This window comes from Chlamydomonas reinhardtii, chromosome 3 (assembly GCF_000002595.2).
Source record: "Chlamydomonas reinhardtii strain CC-503 cw92 mt+ chromosome 3, whole genome shotgun sequence".
Taxonomy (NCBI): Eukaryota; Viridiplantae; Chlorophyta; class Chlorophyceae; order Chlamydomonadales; family Chlamydomonadaceae; genus Chlamydomonas; species Chlamydomonas reinhardtii.
The window spans coordinates 6,437,246-6,456,086 of record NC_057006.1 but is presented as its reverse complement, the minus strand read 5'-3'; the positions used below and the strand labels follow the sequence as shown (position 1 = coordinate 6,456,086).

Sequence of the window (18,841 nt, the reverse complement as noted above, 5' to 3'; positions counted from 1 at the left end):
ACCCCTGCAGGAGGCACCTGAGGAGAGCGCAACAGCATTTCAGCTCGCCGCCAGCCAACAGTTCAACTCGTCCCCGCCTCTGGCGCTCAGTTCACGGTCAGCAGCAACTCATCAAGCCACTTAAACGCTTGGATAAGCAACACACTATTACAGCCAGCCCGCCAGGCGTCTTAATGTTACCGTACGGTATAGTCGCGGGGAGCGGCGCGGCAAGTCCTGGCAACGTCCTGGCAACTACCATGCGTTAGCTAACTACAGCGCTTTAGTCTGGCCGCCATTGAGATTGAGCGGCCGACGGCACAAGTGGCCAGCACCAGGAGGAACGTTGGCAACACCTACGGCAAGGGCATGACGCTGTCCAAGGCGCACAAGGACGCCAGTTCGGCGGCCATGAAGGGCAAGGGCAAGCCGAAGGCCAAGGCGCACAAGGACGCCATTTCGGCGGCCCTGAAGGGCAAGGGCAAGCCAAAGGCCAAGGCGCACAAGGCTGCCATTATGATCACGTGCATCCGCGGTGTGTGCAAAACCTGCAAGGGGCGGGCCCGTCAGGGCCCGTGTCCAGAAGTTCCGGGTCAAGAAGGCCTAGGCGGCTCCTCCCTCCAAAATCGGTGTTTATCAACACCACCCATCAACACCGGCCAACACGCGTTGTGTCCAGCGCTCCTGTGAACTACTGTGCACATCTGTCCTCCTTGTGGCGCTTTGGACCCTACCCAACGGCCATAACCTTCCTCCCCCTGCGCCTGACATACGGTACCCTCGGCGCACATTCAAACATTTCAACAACCTCCTCCCCCAACTACACCAGCACCATCCAAAGCTCCCGTTGGGGTCTGTGAAACTACGCCAACGGCCAACCTGCACGCTACCCAGTCCGATCGCATCCAAAGCTCCTGTGCACATTCGGCCCAGGCACTCAGGCAGCCGCACGGGCCTCTTCCGGCTGCCACCTGGGCACTGATGAGAAGCCTGTAGTGCTGTGAGGCGGAGCTGTGAGCGGCTTCCACTCCAAGCGGAACGACACCACTGCCGACAGCTCCAGGCCCCGGACCCGCAGCAGCTGACGCACCGGGTCAAACTCCACCGCAGTCGCCGGCACCGGCACTCGAGCCCCCCTGGCTGATGCCTGCGCCTGCGCCGGCTTGCGGCGCCGCATCACCTCCTGGTGCGAGGCGTGACCGCAGCCACCTCCCGCGCCGTCGCCATCCCACATGCCAACCACTTCTCCACCATTGCGGCTGTTGGCCGAGCTGCCGCCAGCAGCCGCCCACCCCGCAAGCCGCCTTGGAACCTGCGACTGCGACTGCAGGGAATGACCGCCAGGCCGCTTCACGCTCCGCTTGGCACCCCTCGGCTGCTCCGGCGGCTTCAGCTGCCCTCCCACCTCCACCTGCACCTCGAAGGCACCGGCACCCGGCGGCAGCACCACTCCCACCACCACCACCTCCGCCACACGCAGCAGTCGTACGTCCGTGTCCGCGCCACCACCTGCAGTCCTCACGCCGCCACCTGCTGCGACACCGCCGCCGCCGCCGCCACTGCTGCTGTCATTGCCGCTACTGCTTCCTGTGCCGTCCTGGGGCAGTTTGCTGCTGCTGCCGCTGCTACTGCCTCGCCCCTGACTGCCACGCCCACTGCTACTGCCGGCTTCCACTGCTACTGCTGGTGGCCGCTGCACCTCATACGCCAGGTAGCCAGTACCCGCCGCCAACAGGGCGCCGGCACGCAGCTCCACCCGCAGGCAGTCTGCGCCATCAACCCTCGGGTCTGTGCCATTGTCGGCGTACAAGCGCCCCGCTGCCACCCAGTCCACATCCTCCTCGACCAGTGGTGCCGGCGGGCCGCCGCCGCCTTCAGCAGAGCCGCTGCTGCTGCTGTTGCTGCTGCTTCCACTGGCCTCGCTAGCACTCGACAGCAGTGCTGTAAGGGCGAGCGGCGAAGCAGCCACCTCAGCTGTGGTGGTGGCGGCGGGGCGGAAGGGCTGGGTGGGGATGATGGCGCCGGCCCGCAGGAACAGCGGCGGCTCGGAGCCCAGTGGCGACTGCACCAGGTGCTGGGCGGGGCCTGAGGGGGGCAGGCAAGGTTTTGCGGTTGTGCGGCACGTGGACTCATCAGCATAGCACCACGCACGGCCCTGCCTGGATCTGCTCGCATGTCACCACGTGCCAGCGGCTCACACGCAGCCGCACACGGCCCTTGTCCGCTCCTACCCGCCACAGCCACACCGGCCCCTCTGCCCCCTTCGCCCAGTTGTCCCCGCCGGGCCCCTCACCCCGCCCCTCTTTCAGGCCCTCCTCACCCGTGTGGCAGTCCCCCAGGTCGCTCAGTCGGCACCAGGTGCTGCGGGCGCCGGCCGGGAACACCGCCTCCGTCCAGTCCGTGTCGGGCCGCAGCACCGGAGCCACCAGCAGCGAGTCGCCCAGCAGCCACTGCACACGGCGGGTAGGGGGGCGGGGCAGGCCGCGGGGTGGGGCAGAGCCGAGCAGGGTAGAGCATGGGGCAGAGCATGGGGCCAGGCATATGAAGGTGAGGTTGAGGGCTGGAGGGTAGGGAGGACGGGGAGCGGGCATGAGGCAGTGTGGGCCGCATCTGGGCGAATAGCATCAGAGCCCTACTTGCGTTCGTGTGTGTGGTTCCAATGTTTACAAGGTGGTGCGCACGATCTTGCGTGCCTTCCTGCCTCGCGAAAGCCGGAGGCCCGGGCCGGGGTTACCTCTTAGCACGTCAGCCCGTTGTGTTGGCACCGCCCAGCCTCAAGGCCCCCCGGGCCCCCCAAGCACCCCAAGCACCCACGACGCGCGCACCTGTGTGGACAGGTCCGCCACGCGCGGGTCGGAGGGGAACTCCCAGGCCAGCGGCCGCGCCACCGTGCCGGCACGCCCCGTGTGCACGTCGTACAGCGCTGTGTATAAGTACGGCAGCAGCGCGTACCTTTGGGGGAGGGCAGCGTGGGGGCGGGGAGGGTTACAGGGAGGCGGCGGATGGGCAATCCGGAAGGTGGCCGGCTGGTTGTGTTCCGCACGGTAATTGGTGGGACGCCTACACACAAACACACACCGGGAATAACACGGTCACCGTCCCCTCAAGCACAATCGTGCAGCGTCGCACCTAGCCCGCAGCGAGTTGCGTGCGGCCTGTGCGGCGGCTGGGAAGCGGTAGGGCTCCTGCGGCGAGTGGTCGCTGTGGTCGCGAGTGAAGGTGTAGAAGGAGCCGGCAGCCAGCCACCTGCGCGGCGGCAGTGCATGGGTTGATGCGGGGCAAGGCGGGGCGGGTGGTTGCGTCGTTGTGACCGAGGTGCCGTATACGGTACCGTGTGGGCGCGGCATCCGTGCACAAGCGGGCCGCGCTCCGCAACACCCTCGCACGCCACAACACCCCTTAGCACCCACATACATTTCCCAGAATTGCCGCCATTTATACACACACGGCCGTTGCTGCACCGCATACAGCGCCATACACAGTCTTGGCGCTTCTCTTTCCTTGAGCTCTGCAACACACGCCCACACGCTGCTCACCGTGCGCACAGCTGCTCCGAGGTGGCTCCCCAGAAGCCGCACACGTCCGCGCCTGCCATGCTTATGCCTGCCAGTGAGGCTGCCAGCAGCGACCCACCGCCCCGCGCCAGGTCCTCCCAGCTGGCGCCGTTGTCGCCGCTCCAGTGCGCCGCGTAGCGCCCGCTGCCGGCCCAGGTGGAACTGCGGTTGGGCAGGCGGCGCGTGTTGACGGATGAGAATCTGTGCGATCAGCACTCATATACCTGAGCCTAACGACGGGGAGTAATGGACCCCACCGGGTCAGCGCTTTTCCCTCACGTCGCTTACGCTAATATTAACAGCGCGGCGCGGCGCGGCGTTGCGTATGTGTGTGGTTGTATGTGTATTTGCGCATTGGAAGGAGCACAAGGAGGGACGATGAGACCAATGAAGTAAAGGTTCCCGCATGTACGGTAAGCATTCAACAATGACTGACCTAGACTAGGCCCGCATGCCCATCAGGATCAAGGACACAGCCACAGCACACCTGCTTGATTACCCCAAACGCACGCAAAGCACACACACCGCGTGAGGATGAAGGGCCGCGAGCCTGGCAGGATGGCTTGCAGCGCGCCGTGTGTCACCGCCACCTCAGCCAGCGCGTACAGGTTGTGTGAGTCGTACTGCCGTACACCGCCGTACCCGACCGCGTTCATGGGCACTGTGTTGACGTACAGCGGCGCGCGGCGGTTGCCGTTGTTGACCGCGTAAGGCGGATACGACAGCGGGTCGTCGGGGCTGTAGGCACGTGGAGTGCCGAAATGGTGGGGAAGGTTTGGGGTGTGGTTAGTTGGCAGGTTAGCGGGTATTCGAGGGGTGAGGGTAAGGCAGACGGGTGGTTGGGGCAGGGCCTTAAGCCCAAACACAAGCCAAAGCGCGTGTGTTGAGCGTTGAGCTGCGGTGTGCTGTGCAGCACCTGCCCCTATCCCTGCCCGTTCACTCCTGTTCTCGTCCGGCGTCCCTCGCCTCACCTGGGCGCGGTGCAGTCCAGGTCACACGAAATGCCCAGCTGCTGCAGCCGCAGCCGCGCGGCCGGGCGGGTTGTGACCGCCTTCGCACCGGCGCCTACCTCGCGCCGCATTCCCACCGTTTCTGGCCGCCGTGCCCCCTCCCATATGCCTGCCTCATCTGCAACGTCCCTCTTTCCCCACTGCCTGCTGTTGGCGTTGCCATCATTGCGGCCGTTGACGGCCTCTGCGCCGCCCCCTCCCTGGACGTGCCCGGGGCTCTGCCGCAGTCTGCATTGGCCCGTACAGAAGTTGGAGGGCTCGTTCATGTCCAACCAAAGCCCGTCGTACGGCAGCCGGGCCGCCATGTCAGACAGCAGGCCGCCCCTGTCAGTTGGCGGCGTGATTGGGGGGCCAAGTGTGGGGGCCAAGCGTGTGGGGCCAGGCATCTGGGTAGGCGTGAGGTGAGCAAGCGGCTGGGGTGGAACAACAAAGGTACACTAAGCAGCCCGGACGGATTAAAAGCAGCTTCCATTGACCCCGTGCCCTGCAACTATGCAAGGCGCACCAGTACTCGGAGGTGTTGGGGTGCAGGAAGTCCGGCCAGTGGGTGGGGCCCGACCACACCTGCATGCCGTCCCGTGTCGCCAGGAGCACACACACATTCTCTCAACCGCATGCATACACCGCAGAGCCACACGCCGATGACTGGTAGTGCAGCTTTGGAGCCCCCTTCCACTCCTGCTGCTCCAGCAGCTCCCAGCCCTCCTCCCTGCGGCCTGGCCTGGCCCGCCCCCGCCCCCGCCCCTGCCCGCCTCCCCACCTGCCCCAGCAGCGGCTGGCGGCCGCCGCTGTCTCTGAGGAACACGCCGGCCGCCAGCCCGCGGTCGTAGGGCGGGTAGGCCTGGCCCGGCAGCGCCGTGATGCCGCAGTCCACAATGGGCACCCAGCGCCGGCCGCTGCCGTGCAGCCTGGGCGAGGGGGACATGCAGTGACGGCGACACCGTGATGACAACGTAAACAAGTCAGTCGCACCTCAGCACCCGAAGCCGCTCTTGCCCACGCACCTGTCTACCAGGCCGCGCAGTCGGTCCACCGGGTAGCGCTCCGAGTCGGTTGTGAACATGCGTGCGCGGTCGTACATGTCTATGTCGCTCCACAGCACCTCCAGAGGCAGCTGCGCCGCCTCGAAGCCCGCCACCACGGCCTCCAGCTCGGACACGTCCGCGTAGCCGTACCTGCATGCGGAGGGCGGCGGCAGCAGGAGCACATGGGACACATGGGGTCACATGGGGATAACGGGCAGGAAAGAAGCAGGGGATAAGGGATTTAAGGACACGTACGGTCCACAAACCTCCTGTTCGTTCCTGTACTCTGTGGGCGCTGGCTGTTCCAAAAGGTGCCCACGGGCCTCCGCTGGCCCAGCCCCTGTCTGCCTCGCGCTGCCGAGTTCCTAGCACCTCGGCCGTGGCTGGGTGCGGCTGGTTCCGCGCGGCTCCGCAGCCCACCAAACCCCGCATGCGCGTCCCATGCAGGTTGTCAAGCCCAGCCTAGCACGCCCCGTTGCCCCATGCCGCCCCGCCCCGCCCCGCCCCCACACGCGGCACACACCTGCTCTGGTGGAAGCCCAGGGCCCAGCGCGGCGGCAGTGCGGGTGCGCCCACCAGCTGCAGGTACTGCCGGCTGACGTCCTCGGGAGTGGGGCCGGCCAGCAGCCACAGCTCCAAATCACCGCCTGTCAGCCTGAGGCAGGCAGTAGCAGCGGCAGTAGCGGCGGCGGCAGCGGCGGCAGAAGGCCAGACTTTTGTCTGGTACGGCATGGAGTCCCACGCAAGCCCTCAAGTAGCCTAGCAAGTAGCGCAGCCCTGCCCTGCACCTGAAAGTGACGTCATTGCTGCCCGCCGCGAACTCCATTGCGTTGCTGTTGGCTAGGAACACGCCCCAGGCGGTACCGCCGGAGCCGGGCACGATGCCGTACAGCACGGGGTGGGAGCCGTACAGGTTAACGCCCACGGCAGCAGCGGGGGTGTCGGAGTTCCACAGCGCCCGGGCCACACCGTCCCGGCGTAGCCGCAGCCCGTCGGGCAGCGTCGCCTCTCCTGCATTGATGGCAGTTGTTATGAGCGTGCTGGCAGTGTTGCCGTGTCATGTGTAAAGCGTTGTGCCGCTGTGGTGCCGGTGATGCTGCAGTCCCACCCCCGCCGGTCCGGCCCGCCGCCACTCACCCATGCCGTACAGGTTGGTCTGCTGCGGCACCCTCATTCTCAGCTGGAGGTACTGCGGCTTGAACACCAGGCAGCTGCCCCCCAACACCTCCAGCAGGGACTGGCCCGCGGCCGCCGCCTCCACCGCCGCCTCTGTACCTGCCTCTGCCGCAACCTCCGCCTGGGACTCAGGCTGCCTGGTGACGTGCAGGCTGAAGTCATCTCCGGGCTGCGGCAGCTGCAGCTGATACAGCGGGGCCTCGGGCAGCGCAGTGGGCGGCGGAGGCCTGTGCGGTCGGCGTGGGGCATGGCTGGCGGAGTTTACGGCCGTCCGGTACTCCTACTCGCAAACTGCGCAAATCTTGGGGTCGTGCACCGTCACAGTGGGTGAATGTACGCAGGTGAGCCGCGCTGCCACCCACCGCGGCAGCAGCTGCTCGGGAACACGCCACCGCTCCTGGTGCGGCTGCGACTGCGCCTGACCTGTGGCGGCACCACCCGCACCTCCTCCGCCTGGGCTGGGCAGAGGGCTGACACGCAGGTACAGCCGCTGCGGCGTCTGCTGCTGCAGCTCCACCTGGTGGCCGGCGGGGCAGGATGGAGCACGCGAGGATACGTGTGTGCGTGCAGTTGCGCGACGCGTGCCCATGGGGCGCCACAAGGCCTTGGCGCAATGCGCTCATTGGCACCGTGTACGTGGGATCCCGGAACCCCACATTCACAGTGCCGGCCCAGCGCTCGTACCTGTAACATCTCAAAGTCCGGCCCCAGCTCCGGCACAGCGGCCGGGCCCGGGCGCAGCTGCAGCAGCATGCGCGTCACAGCCCCACTGCCGCCTGCACAGCGCACACAGCAGCGCACAGGCGCCAGAGGGCAGCGTCATCACATTCAATGTTGATGTGCCGTACGGTATGTGGCTTATATGGTCTTATATTACCGCATGCAGGACACACTAAGGAGAGGGGGAGAGCAGCGTGTGGCGCCACGTCTGCCACTCCATTGTGCCCTTTCGGCTACCCCACGCACCGACCTGGGTCCACCTTCTCCACCGACTGGACTGCATACACGGTCTGTACGGCATTCGGGTGGAAGCACCAGGGGATGTCGTTGTGGCTGCCAATGGTGTCGGTGGCCGGGGCCGCGCGGCCGCTGGCGCTGCTTTCGGTGCCGCGCCCATCAGCGGCTGTAGCCGCTGCGGCCGCAGCCACCGGAAACCAGCAGCAGCCGCGCTGCTCACACTCGGCTTGTTGAATTCCGTAATAGCCTGAGCAACAGAATATGCATGCGTTTGAGAGTATGGGTTGTGGTGGTTGAGGGGACGGGGGCGGGGGCTGCTGCATCAGGCGCGGCGTGTGCAGCGAACCCCCCCCCCCCCGTGGGCGCACCGCAATCACTGCGTGGCCCTTCGGGTGAACAGCCTTGTGTGTTTGGGCCGATGCCGGCTGCGATGCTGAAACGGCTGATGCCGTAAAGCAGAAGCACCAGCATCATTAAGCGCGATACATAGCACGGCACCGGCACTTCATATGGCGATTTCGGCGAGGCTTCGGGAGTGGGCACAAAACCCTTGCTTGGTCGTGCGCGCTTACAGTTACAGAGCCATCCGCGTTTGGCTGTGGATATTTGTTGAGGGTTTATGTATGTATGCGATCAAGAATCGAAAGCTAGAGTTCAGTGACTGGGCTTCAACTTCCCCATCGCGCGCCATTTCAACATTTTTGCGTGTCCCTGCTCGCCGTTCCTCGAAACCAAAACTCACGAGCCTTAACTGCTGTGTAGTTTCACAAATCTGGGTGCGTGCAGAGTTCTGCTTCAACGGGCCCTCGTGTGACTTGCAACTCCGGGCACCCAAGGACCCTTATTCTTGGTCGCGAGATCCGCAAATGCATAGATAACCCAATCCGTACACGCTGTAATTGACGGCGGCTATAGACCATGAAGTGCGAGGTGCCTGGGCCGGGTGGCGCGCTTCCACCGTGGAACTCTCCTACTGCGGGAGGAGCTGCTTTGGGAGCAGTAGCTGCCTTAGCGCTTTGGTACGACGCTTGAGGGCATAATGATTCCTATTCAGCTCTATTGTTGCCTCATCCACCTGCCTCATCCGCCAATCCGGTTAGCTAGTTCGCCGGCTGGGCCTCGCTCACAGGCAAGCTCACTACCACAGCAACGTGGCAGTGCCTCCGCGGCTATGGGTTGCCGACGGACCTCTGCGCGAGCGGGTTCTGCCCCACTGCAGCACGCTGCTCAAGCCGTTTGCCCCGACGCCCTGGGCCGCCAACAAGCACGCGCAGACCATCCTGGGACGTGAGTACGGGGCAATGCTACGTAGTACGCGCGCAACAGGCCTCACGTGTAAAGGCTGCAACATGACGGCAGCACAATAGCCGCCGCTGCGGCCGCAGTACCGCTTAACTGGTACTGTCCTTTGTGCCCCCTGGCATCAACATTACTCATCCCGGCTGCCCACACGCGGCAGTGATGCGGACGCTCACCATGCGCAACCACTACAACCGGCAGCTCATTCTCACTGTGGATGGCGCCACACTGGGTTTGGACTGGTTTGATGGCTGTGACGCAGCCGCCTACCGCGCCCCCGCCTCTGCGGCGACATTCAGCCACCAGCACCACCACAGCGGCAGCACCGGCGGAAGCGGCCCTCAGCGCCCGCAGCAGGCTCCCATAGTGCAATGCAGCAGCAGCGCCACAGGTAATACCTTCACTAGCAACGGCGCAGGGTCCTCGCCCCCAGGCGCTGTGGCAGCGGTGGTGCAAGCGGCGGCTTCGTCAACACCGGCCGCCGCCGCCCAACCGCCGCCGCACTCCCCACCACGCACCGCAACAGCTACCATCACCGGTCCACCAGCCGCGGCTGCGACCAGCGCACACGACACCACGACGGCACCACGTGACAGTAACAACAGGCGCGCGAGCAGTCCACCGAATGCCGGTGGAGGCGGCGGCGGCGGCGCGCTGTCGGCCACCGCGCCCATTCTATTGGTGTGCCACGGCATTAATGGCGGCTCCCATGAGGGCTACGCCAAGTGGGTGTGTGCGGCGGCGGTGGCGCGCGGCTGGCGGGCGGTAGTGCTTAACTACCGCGGCTGTAACGGGCTGCCGTTCACGGCGCCGCGCGGCTACGCGGCCACGCTGAGCCACGACGTGTACACAGCCGTGTATTCGGTGCGCGCGTGAGTCACACCTACGGAGCGGGAGAGCGCGGCGGCGGGGGCTTTGCTGTCATGCTGGTTTGAGAGGTTTGATGGGAACGATGGGGGACGGGTGGTGGCAGTTGGACGGAGCTCGGGGCTCGCGACATCAGGATGCGGCGCTGCGCGTTGTTAGTCATGCGGCGCCACGCTTAGTCAGCTACCACCGTCTCTACCACAATGTTGTCCTCCCCCATCCCAAGCCCTCTCGTCTCTTGGGCCCTCTGCTCTCGCAACTCCTCCCCCGTTCTCCACCACGCAGTCGCTTTCCGGGCGCCCCGGTGTTTGCTGTGGGCTACTCGCTTGGCGGCCTGAAGCTGACAAAGTACCTGGGCGAAGCGGACGCGGGGTTGCATGTGCCGCCGCCCGGCGCGCCACGCCTGTTCGCCGGCAGCGGTCTGGACGCGGCGGCGGTGGTGTCCTCGCCGGTCAGCCTGTGGCACAGCAGCGCCAACCTGGCGGACACCTCCTCGCTCAACTTCATGTACAACCTGGCGGTGGCCTACAAGTGAGCCGTGCGCGGCTGGGGTTGGTTGGGGGCGGCTGCGCGATGATAGCTGGGAATGGGTGGCTGGGTGCTTGGCTCATTGATGGTGCGCGCGGGCACAAGGGTGCCGGAGGGGCTTGGCGGGAATGCCTGGGACGGGCGGCACCATCTGCTGTCCAACCTACCGCACTCCGCAGTGCCACTCCGTAGTGCCCAGCGTTCCCTCATCCTCTCGCAAAGCCGGTGACCCCTCCCCCTCCCCTCTGGTGCAGGCTGCGCGAGCACCTGTCGCACCACAAGGCCGAGATCCAGGCGCTCACACGCTTTGACGTGGAGTCGGCGCTGGCGGCCTGGACGGTGGGCGAGATCGAGGACCGCGGCCTGCCCGCCTCCTTTGGCTTCTCCAGCCGTCAGCAATACTACGAGGTGGCGGGCAGCCTGGACTACATCCCCGCCATCACCACGCCCACGCTCATGCTGCTGGCGGAGGACGACCCATTCCTGGGGTGAGGGCGGGGTGTGCCGGGTGTGCGGGGGGCACGGGATGGAGAGGTGGGCGCGGGGAGGTGCCGTGGGGAGGTACCGTGGTGGGAGGGGCGGCAGGGGCGGAGTAGCTTGGTGGCGGCAGGGGCATGGAGCGTACTGTGGCCAGGATCGGGCTTGGGCCATCACCTCAAGCCGTAACGGCAAGACCTGTTTGCCCCCCGAACCCCACGTGCAGCGTTATCCCCGACGCGGAGTGCTCGCGCAACCCCAACACCCTGCTCGCGGTCACGCGACGCGGCGGCCACGTAGCCTTCCTGCAGGTACGCACAGCACGCAACAGCTGCTGCATCCCGTGCTTGCACCTACCACCACGGTATTTGCCCACCTGCCAACCATCCACCTGCTCTTCGTGTCACCGGCGCATGCCCATCGCTCGGCTCCAGCACCAAGCACGGACTCCCGTCGCGTCTCCGGACCTGACAAGCAGTGCGTTGCCGGTGCTTGTTTTGCCTGTCTTATACTGCAGGGCGCCTGGCCTCTGGGCAAGGCCTACATGGACGACGCCGTCACCGAGTTCTTTGATGCCACACTTAAACATCTGCATGAACCACATGGCGCGTCAGGGCAGTTGGGGGCGGGAGCGGGTGGAGCAGCAGGAGCAGCAGCTGCAGCGGGAGCGGGAGCTGCGGCGACGGCCGCGGGCTGGCAGCGGAGCGGGACCGTAGGGGCGCCGGTAGCAGTGTCGGATGCCGCACGTGCGGCGGCTACGGCGGGGGCTGCAGCTGCAGCCGCTAGGTCGTGTGCGTCGGCGTCTTCCTGCTGCAGCAATGCGGCATGGCGGTCACCGGGAGCCGCCACAGCGGAGGGCGCTGCTGGCAACGACGCGGCATCCAGGGCGAAGGCGGCGGCTGCGGCGGCCGCGGAGGCAGCGAAGCGTGCGGAGGCGGAGGCGGCTGTTGTGGCACGGAAGGTGGAGGTGGCAGAGCGTGCGGCGGCACAGGTTCGGCTGCTGATGCACCTGCAGGTGCAGCAGGAGCAGCAGCGGGTGCTGCAGGCCCTAGCAGCGGCCGAGGTGGTTGACGCTGAAGATGCAGCTAAATCGGGAAAGGCTGGTGCTCAGAACGGGCGCATTCGGTCACGGCTGTGAGGCAGTCGTTCGTAGCAGCAGGGTTGGGAGATACTTCTTCATGAACAATGCAGTTTTGTTATGTTCTTTTTGTTGCAAGCATGTGTTAATGCCTATTGCATGTAAATAGGTGGCAGGGAAAATTCCAGGGGGGGGGGGCGAAGCCCCCCAGGAACACCCCTGTCCGTGGCTGGTGGCTGGTGCGTCGGCAAAACATAGCATACTGGCGTGTGCTTAGTAGGCGCCCGCGTCAAGGTGGCGGGGTTGATAACGACCCGGGATCAGCCCTTTTCCTGCCATAAGGCAGCCACCTCCTTGTTGTTGCAAGCAGTGGCGCATAGTGCCGATGCCGTTTGACGGACCAGCGAGCCAAGGGGAACCACACGCGCGTAAACGTAGTCCTTCCGTGCCATGTAGGCAGGAGGTGCGGCAGGCATGCGTGATCAGTGCCAAGACTGTAGGTACTGTGAAGCTGAGCTGATGGATGACATGTGTGTCACAAAGGTGATTGGAGTACGGTAGATGGTTTGGCGTACCTTGAATAGCACTGCCGGAGGCTACCGCTGGTGTTCAGGGCGGTCATGCTAGAAGCCAAGCGGCACAGATGTGCGGGCGAAACGCATTTTATGGTACGTTCCCTACTTCCCTGGGGTTGCTTCCACTGAATGACGGGCGCAGTGAGTGAAGACTATCTGCGGCGTACTTTCTTTGCGGTGTGTCTGGCGGCGCCAACAACTTGGGTCAACTTCAGCTGGAGTAGTGACGCGCGCAACACACCTAAGGTCCAAAGCTAGCACGCGGAATGGTGGCGTGCGCCAGCAGTGGCGCGCGCTATGCACGTGGACGGCTCCAGCGCTATCTTTGGGATGTTTGGATTTTCGACGGACTTCGACGGCGAGGACGGGCGGTGCCCGGTCCGGCGCGCCGGCTGCTCAGTTGGCCGCCAGACATGTACGGTTGAAGAGCCCTTGCCCAGAGATACCCCTGCCCCTGCTGCAGCTACCAATTGCATATCTGTCTTGGTAAATACTACCAGACCTCCGTAGCGCAGCGTACCGTAGTCAGGAGGGGAGGCCAGCAAGTCAATAACGCCTCTCAGCATTGCGTCGGGGTACCAACCGCTCCAACGTATCAGCCTTTGCGCGAACTGGGATCCCAGGTCGCGGGGAATCGCGGACGAAAGCAAGGCCGGGGCAAAGGCGGCGGGTTACAATCCACGGGCGTGCTGCGCGAGGCCGCTTTTGCTGTATCGCGCCGTAGCATACTTGACGTTGTACTATACTTTCACAAGAATGAGGGACCGCACAGACCTCACACACCTGTCATTGCTTCCGAAACTCGGTTCACGTCCCGACGCGCTGGCCCTTTGCAAGCCACCGCATCTTGAACATCTGACATCATACAATCTACACAATGACTCATGGTGGTCGCCAAGGGCCGCGGCGGAAAGCACCGATGGCTTTTCAGCTGCGCCCGGCCCTGGGCCGGCAGCCCGGCACCCCCAAATGACTGGCCCAGATTACCAGCATACAGTCGAGAACATGCGATCGGCCCGTAAGGATCCCCGTATGTGAGCCAGGCGGCTGGCGCCAGCCGGAGCAAGTGCAGCTCCGTCACTCTTGCGCATGTTAGCGAAGGCGAAGCAGCAAGAGCGCTGCCCATGGTTCAGCAAGCGCCCCGCTGGTGGAGCTAGCACCTAGGACATCAGCTACGGTGAGGCAGGGAACCCTGCCCGGGCTTGGTGCGCGCAACGCATCAAAGCTAGCACGCGGACTTGCTTGCGCTTAGGTAGGGCCCCAAAACCACGTCCCCGCGCCGGGCCGGGGCCTGCCTGAGCTTCAGCTATTCTAGGTGCACGCCTGGGCTCACTTTGGCGCCGAGAAGGGCAGCCAATTGTCCGCAACAGTCGGAACCAGAAGTTGGGCCTTATCCGTGAGTCTGAGAGCAGCGCACCAAGCCCCACACAAGTGCCGGCAGGTGCATGTGGACAGAGTTGTGGGCTTGGGCAAAGTTCTGGCCAGGGAAACATTCAGGAAATGGGCCAAGCCAAGATGTGCGCAAGAACCGAAAGGGAAGCCGGCCCCAGTCACAAAACACCAAGCTAGCACTTGAGAACTAGTAATCCTCACCTTGATTGGTCTACACCAGCGCCTCTTCTGCTGCGGGTGCCCCTGTTGAGAGAGACCTCGCCACTTCGGCCTCTTCCATTTCGCGGCCCTGAAACTCTTCTAGGCCAGCCAAGCACGATGATGATGTGCCTACTGGACACAGAGCTTTGGTGCAGGCTTTCCAGCACAGTATGCACATCATCATCTTGTGCTGGAAAGCCTGTACCAAAGCTCTGTGTCCATTAGGCACATCATCATCGTGCTTGGCTGGCCTAGGAGTAAGAGTTCAGAGCCGCGAAATGGAAGAGGCCGAAGTGGCGAGGTCTCTCTCAACAGGGGCACCTGCAGCATGTGTAGACCAATCAAGGTGAGGAATGCTGGTAACTGCTAGTTCCCAAGTGCTAGCTCGGTGTTTTGTGACTGGGGCCGGCTCAGAGGCCGGCTTTCTTTCCGGTTCTTGCGCCCCATCTTGGCTTGGCCCATTTCCTGAATGTTTCCCTGGCCAGAACTTTGCCCAAGCCCACAACTCTGTTCACATGCACCTGCCGGCATTTGTGTGGGCGTAGTGCGCTGCTCTCAGACTCACGGATAAGGCCCAACTTCTGGTTCCGACTATTGCGGACAATTGGCTGCCCTTCTCGGCGCCAAAGTGAGCCCAGGCGTGCACCTAGAATAGCTGAAGCTCAGGCAGGCCCCGGCCCGGCGCGGGGACGTGGTTTTGGGGCCCTACCTAAGCGCAAGCAAGTCCGCGTGCTAGCTTTGATGCGTTGCGCGCACCAAGCCCGGGCAGGGTTCCCTGCCTCACCGTAGCTGATGTCCTAGGTGCTAGCTCCACCAGCGGGGCGCTCGCTGAACCATGGGCAGCGCTCTTGCTGCTTCGCCTTCGCTAACATGCGCAAGAGTGACCGAGCTGCACTTGCTCCGGGCTGGCGCCAGCCGCCTGGCTCACATACGGGGATCCTTACGGGCCGATCGCATGTTCTCGACTGTATGCTGGTAATCTGGGCCAGTCATTTGGGGGTGCCGGCCCAGGGCCGGGCGCAGCTGAAAAGCCATCGGTGCTTTCCGCCGCGGCCCTTGGCGACCGCCTTGAGTCGTTGTGTAGATTGAATGATGTCAGATGTTCAAGATGCGGTGGCTTGCAAAGGGCCAGCGCGTCGGGACGTGAACCGAGTTTCGGAAGCAATGACAGGTGTGTAGATTTGTGCGGTCCCTCATTCTTGTGAAAGTATAGTACTACGTCAAGTATACTACGGCGCGATACAGCAAAAGCGTAAACACCTACCGCTACGCAGTACCCCGGCTTGCCCCCTGTCCCATTGCGCACCAGTGCAAGGCCTAGTATAACGGCAACTTAGCCCCTGAGCCGAGCTATCGGCTATGGGCTCATTCCAAACGTCCATATCAGCGCGCATTTGTGGAAATGGGGGTGCGGGGGGAGGGATGCCCGGACTGTGCGGGGAGGCGCCGGTGAACGCAAGCGCGTTGGTTATTGACGTGCTTGAGAAAATGCAACACGCGAACATGACTTGGTGAGCCAAGGCGAAGAGAGCGTGGGCGGGGTGGGGGCGGGGGGGGGGCGAGATGTTCCACATGATTTCGCGACATTGCCACCACGATAGTATGCACCGTTGATACCACAAAACTCAGCGCTGCATTGAGATGAAGCAAAACGGCGTCGCTGCTTTTGCCGAGCGGCGAGGTCGCATGCGCTTCTCACTCACAGTGTCTTGATTTACTGTTTTGAGGTATCATCTTCTACCACAAGTCCGCGGCTGACAAGAATTGCAATCCGGTGGCGCCGGGGTCCTCCAACGCCTCCAATCCCTTCGCCTCTAGTCTTACGTCTTCCTCGCGTTTCCGCAAAGTTATGCATCGCTTGGGACAAATTGAACGGCGTATTATTTGCACAAGAACTCTGGCTTCGTTCGGGTTTCCCGACGTAACTGCACATAAAACTCGAATAACCGAGGGGGCCCCGCCTTGCCGCCTTGGGACTCGATGCGACCGCAATGGCTTCCGCCCCTCCCCCTTCGGGGGAAGGGGCAAGCCAACCTGACAAGCAGCCTCGCGCAGCACGCCCGTGGATTGTAACCCGTCGCCCTCGCCCCGGCCTTTCATCCGCGATTCCCCGCGACCTGGGATCCCAGTTCTACTTGCCTGCTGTCCATCCGCCTCTGGCAAACTGCGAGTAGACAACCCACAACGGTCCAAGCAATGCCGATGGTATGTGGCCATAACAAAGGGATGATAGGATTTGCATTGCACTCGCAAGCAGTCAGATGTCCGAGCTTCACGCGCCCGCACGGCACCAACGCCATAACCCGCCTACATGCATGCCCTCCATACCAAGCAGCCTGTGCCACCCAAACATAGGAAGCGCGCCCTTTGACCCGTACCTCTGAAGGCACCTCTACACGCACCTCTGACGGCACGCGCAGACGCGGTGCGCTTACTTGGCCACACAGCCAAGCCGTCAGCGCGCAGCAGCAGCCACATCCGGGCCGTGCCAGTCGGCAACGCCAGCCCTGCCGCCGCGAGGGCGTCCCCTGGACCGCCGCCTCCGCCACCTCCACCTCCTCTATGCCCAAGACCTGCTGCCCCTACACCACCGCCTGCTCCTCCGGCGGCTCCGGGCCCAGCTTGATGAGCCTGGTGGTGCTGGTGCTGGTGCTGCTGAGGTACCTACGGCGGCGCCCACACGTCCACCACTACCACCACAGTAGCTGGCAGCCGCGATGCGGTGCAGGGAGCGACGGCAGTGGCGGAGGCTGCGGTGCCAGCGGCACAGGGGCAACAGCGCGCCCCCTGTGTGACCCTTCTGGGGTCGATGCTGCTGTCCGGCCCGGCGGCAGGGGCGGGCAGCTGAGCGGCAGAGCAGCCTGCAGCACCAGCTCCAGCACCGCGGTTGGCAGCAGCCGCACAGGGCTGGCCATGCAGCTCATGCCTGTAGAGTTATAGGTGGGTACACGACAGCTGAGATTACGACCCCAAAATTTGATGCCAACAGGTAGACAGGGTAGTGGTCACAGGGCGTGTTCACACAGGCGGCAGCCAGCCCGAGCCGCTCGTATCCCCAGCCCGCCTGACACCCGCCTTCTATCCATCTTTCTACGCCTCAACATTCAAACCACACTCACCCGGGCACCGCCATCTGCCGCGCCCGCACCGGACCTGGGTCCGCCGCTGCCAGCTGCAGTCGGTCCATCGCCGCCGCCGCCACCAACCCCAACGGCCAGGACAGCGGCAACTCGCGCCGCAGCGGTGGACAGCGCTGCCAGCTGCTTCCCGCTGGGGTTGAAGCGGAGGAAGGCGGCGGCAGCCCGGCGGCGGACGAGGGCTGGCAGCTGCGGAGGTGGTGGTGCCGAGGGCTGCGAGGTGGCGGTCCAGTTCTGAGAGCCCGGCGGCTGCAGGCCGGCTGACGCCTCCAGCGCGGGGCCGAGGGCCGCCGGGGTCGGGGAAGCCGAAGGGTGCGGGGCCGCCGACGCCTCCTCTACCTCCGCCACCTCGCCCGCTGGCTCCCGGCTGCCGCCCCTTTCCGCCCACCACGGCAGCTGCCGCCAGCTCGGCCTGCGCCTCCATCGCCCCTTCAGGATCCAGAGCTAGGTCATGGAGCTGCTGCTGCGCCACCGCCGCCGCCACTGGTCACGGCCCTGGTAGTGTGCGGGCGGCGCCGGCTCGAACACCGACATGACCAGGTGGCACGGCTCGCCGTGGAGCGCCACGATGGCCACCTGGCAGCGGTTGCAGATGCCTGGGGAGCAAAGGACGCGGGTGCAACGCAGTGCATAAGGATGCGTGGAGCACCGCGGAGCAGTGGGGGGCGGGAGCACTCACCCACCAGGTTGCCCGCCGCACACGCCGGCTGGGACCCAGCATTCGCAGACCTGCTAAACGCAGCAGCAGCCACATTGCTGCTTGGCGCGTGCAGCTATGCGTTGAAGCCCTGCATCTCCGCTACCGAAATGTGCTGTATTGCGCCTGTGCCCATTTGGTTTAATAACCTAAGGATATGGGAACATGCATAGATACGCCTATTTGTTTGCAGAATTGCGAAAGGTCAGAACCAGCTGGAGCGATAAACGCCGCGAATGGAGATAGACGCTCAGAAACGAGTGAAGTGGCCGAGTGACTGTCTAGGTACATATATGGAGCGACTTATATCGATGACAGCTATCAAGGCATGAGCGGTGGCGTTGAACGGTAACCAACTCGCTCGGGAGGGTCGCGTGTCAGGCGTGCCGTGGAATTGGGTCGCGACACCCAAACGGATGGTGGTGGAACTAAGCGGCATCATGGAGGCCAGTCATTTGACCTGGCTTATGAATGCGGATGTTACAGAGGGGACAGTCCCAGCACCCGAAGACGCCGAGCCATCACATGCTATCAGGGCCCAACTTGACTCCACCAACCCCGACTTTGCTGCAAACCCTCCCGCGGGCAAAGTCCGTGTGACTCCGCGCACAGTGAGTCCTAGCCAAGCCTCAACCCACCAGAGCCCCACCGCTGTGCCTCAACGCCACAAGCCTAGGCACAGGAGTGCCGGGAAACGTCTAGGCCGCAGGACACACGCACAGCGCACGCACTAACCAGGGCGCAAGCGTCCAGGTACTAGAACGGTCGCCCACACGTGCATCCTGCCCACACACAAAGCCACCAACCACGCACAACCTCTCACGGCGAGGGGGGCGGGGAATCAGCGTCATACGGCAAGCGCAATACCATGCCGTCACCAACAGCCCGA

The 18,841-nt window shown here is 64.2% G+C and overlaps 3 protein-coding genes across 4 annotated transcripts; 1 reads left to right on the top strand and 2 right to left on the bottom strand.

Annotated features, from left to right (window-relative positions):
* Positions 1-10: 10 nt before the first annotated feature.
* On the bottom strand, positions 11-8,322 carry CHLRE_03g194700v5 (uncharacterized protein). Its single transcript, XM_043061232.1, has 17 exons — positions 8,070-8,322; positions 7,715-7,948; positions 7,429-7,520; positions 7,107-7,261; positions 6,706-6,971; positions 6,357-6,579; positions 6,092-6,223; positions 5,548-5,718; positions 5,304-5,451; positions 5,049-5,107; positions 4,505-4,867; positions 4,059-4,271; positions 3,516-3,695; positions 3,109-3,225; positions 2,805-2,931; positions 2,300-2,429; positions 11-2,064 (listed from the first exon to the last, which is right to left on the bottom strand). The coding sequence occupies exons 1-17, from the start codon at positions 8,170-8,172 to the stop codon at positions 917-919; spliced, it is 3,861 nt and encodes a 1,286-aa protein (XP_042926361.1). The 5' UTR covers positions 8,173-8,322; the 3' UTR covers positions 11-916.
* Positions 8,323-8,432: 110 nt separating this feature from the next.
* Positions 8,433-12,958, top strand: CHLRE_03g194650v5 (uncharacterized protein). Its single transcript, XM_043061231.1, has 7 exons — positions 8,433-8,720; positions 8,831-8,988; positions 9,161-9,872; positions 10,153-10,398; positions 10,650-10,883; positions 11,099-11,183; positions 11,390-12,958. Exons 3-7 carry the CDS (start codon positions 9,163-9,165, stop codon positions 12,008-12,010), a joined length of 1,896 nt encoding a protein of 631 aa, XP_042926360.1. The 5' UTR covers positions 8,433-8,720; positions 8,831-8,988; positions 9,161-9,162; the 3' UTR covers positions 12,011-12,958.
* A 2,732-nt stretch (positions 12,959-15,690) lies between these two features.
* Positions 15,691-18,232, bottom strand: CHLRE_03g194616v5 (uncharacterized protein). 2 transcript variants are annotated; one of them, XM_043061229.1, is made up of 4 exons: positions 17,935-18,232; positions 17,595-17,851; positions 17,238-17,388; positions 15,691-17,044 (listed from the first exon to the last, which is right to left on the bottom strand). In XM_043061229.1, the coding sequence occupies exons 2-4, from the start codon at positions 17,677-17,679 to the stop codon at positions 16,783-16,785; spliced, it is 498 nt and encodes a 165-aa protein (XP_042926359.1). In that variant the 5' UTR covers positions 17,680-17,851; positions 17,935-18,232; the 3' UTR covers positions 15,691-16,782. The 2 variants fall into 2 exon arrangements, with proteins under 2 accessions (XP_042926359.1, XP_042926358.1); XM_043061230.1 differs by having other exon boundaries at positions 17,939-18,232.
* Between the last annotated feature and the right edge of the window lie 609 nt (positions 18,233-18,841).

Coding starts and splice junctions, on each gene's coding strand:
- CHLRE_03g194700v5 (XM_043061232.1), bottom strand. CDS start 8,172: ATGCTGGTGCTTCTGCTTTACGGCATCAGCCGTTTCAGCATCGCAGCC. Junction 6,972..7,106: donor CCCGAGCAGCTGCTGCCGCG/GTGGGTGGCAGC, acceptor CCGACCGCACAG/GCCTCCGCCGCCCACTGCGC. Junction 2,932..3,108: donor CGCAACTCGCTGCGGGCTAG/GTGCGACGCTGC, acceptor CCTCCCCCAAAG/GTACGCGCTGCTGCCGTACT.
- CHLRE_03g194650v5 (XM_043061231.1), top strand. CDS start 9,163: ATGCGGACGCTCACCATGCGCAACCACTACAACCGGCAGCTCATTCTC. Junction 9,873..10,152: donor GCCGTGTATTCGGTGCGCGC/GTGAGTCACACC, acceptor TCCACCACGCAG/TCGCTTTCCGGGCGCCCCGG. Junction 11,184..11,389: donor GCCACGTAGCCTTCCTGCAG/GTACGCACAGCA, acceptor CTTATACTGCAG/GGCGCCTGGCCTCTGGGCAA.
- CHLRE_03g194616v5 (XM_043061229.1), bottom strand. CDS start 17,679: ATGGAGGCGCAGGCCGAGCTGGCGGCAGCTGCCGTGGTGGGCGGAAAG. Junction 17,389..17,594: donor CAGCGGGCGAGGTGGCGGAG/GTAGAGGAGGCG, acceptor CTTCAACCCCAG/CGGGAAGCAGCTGGCAGCGC. Junction 17,045..17,237: donor CGGCAGATGGCGGTGCCCGG/GTGAGTGTGGTT, acceptor ATAACTCTACAG/GCATGAGCTGCATGGCCAGC.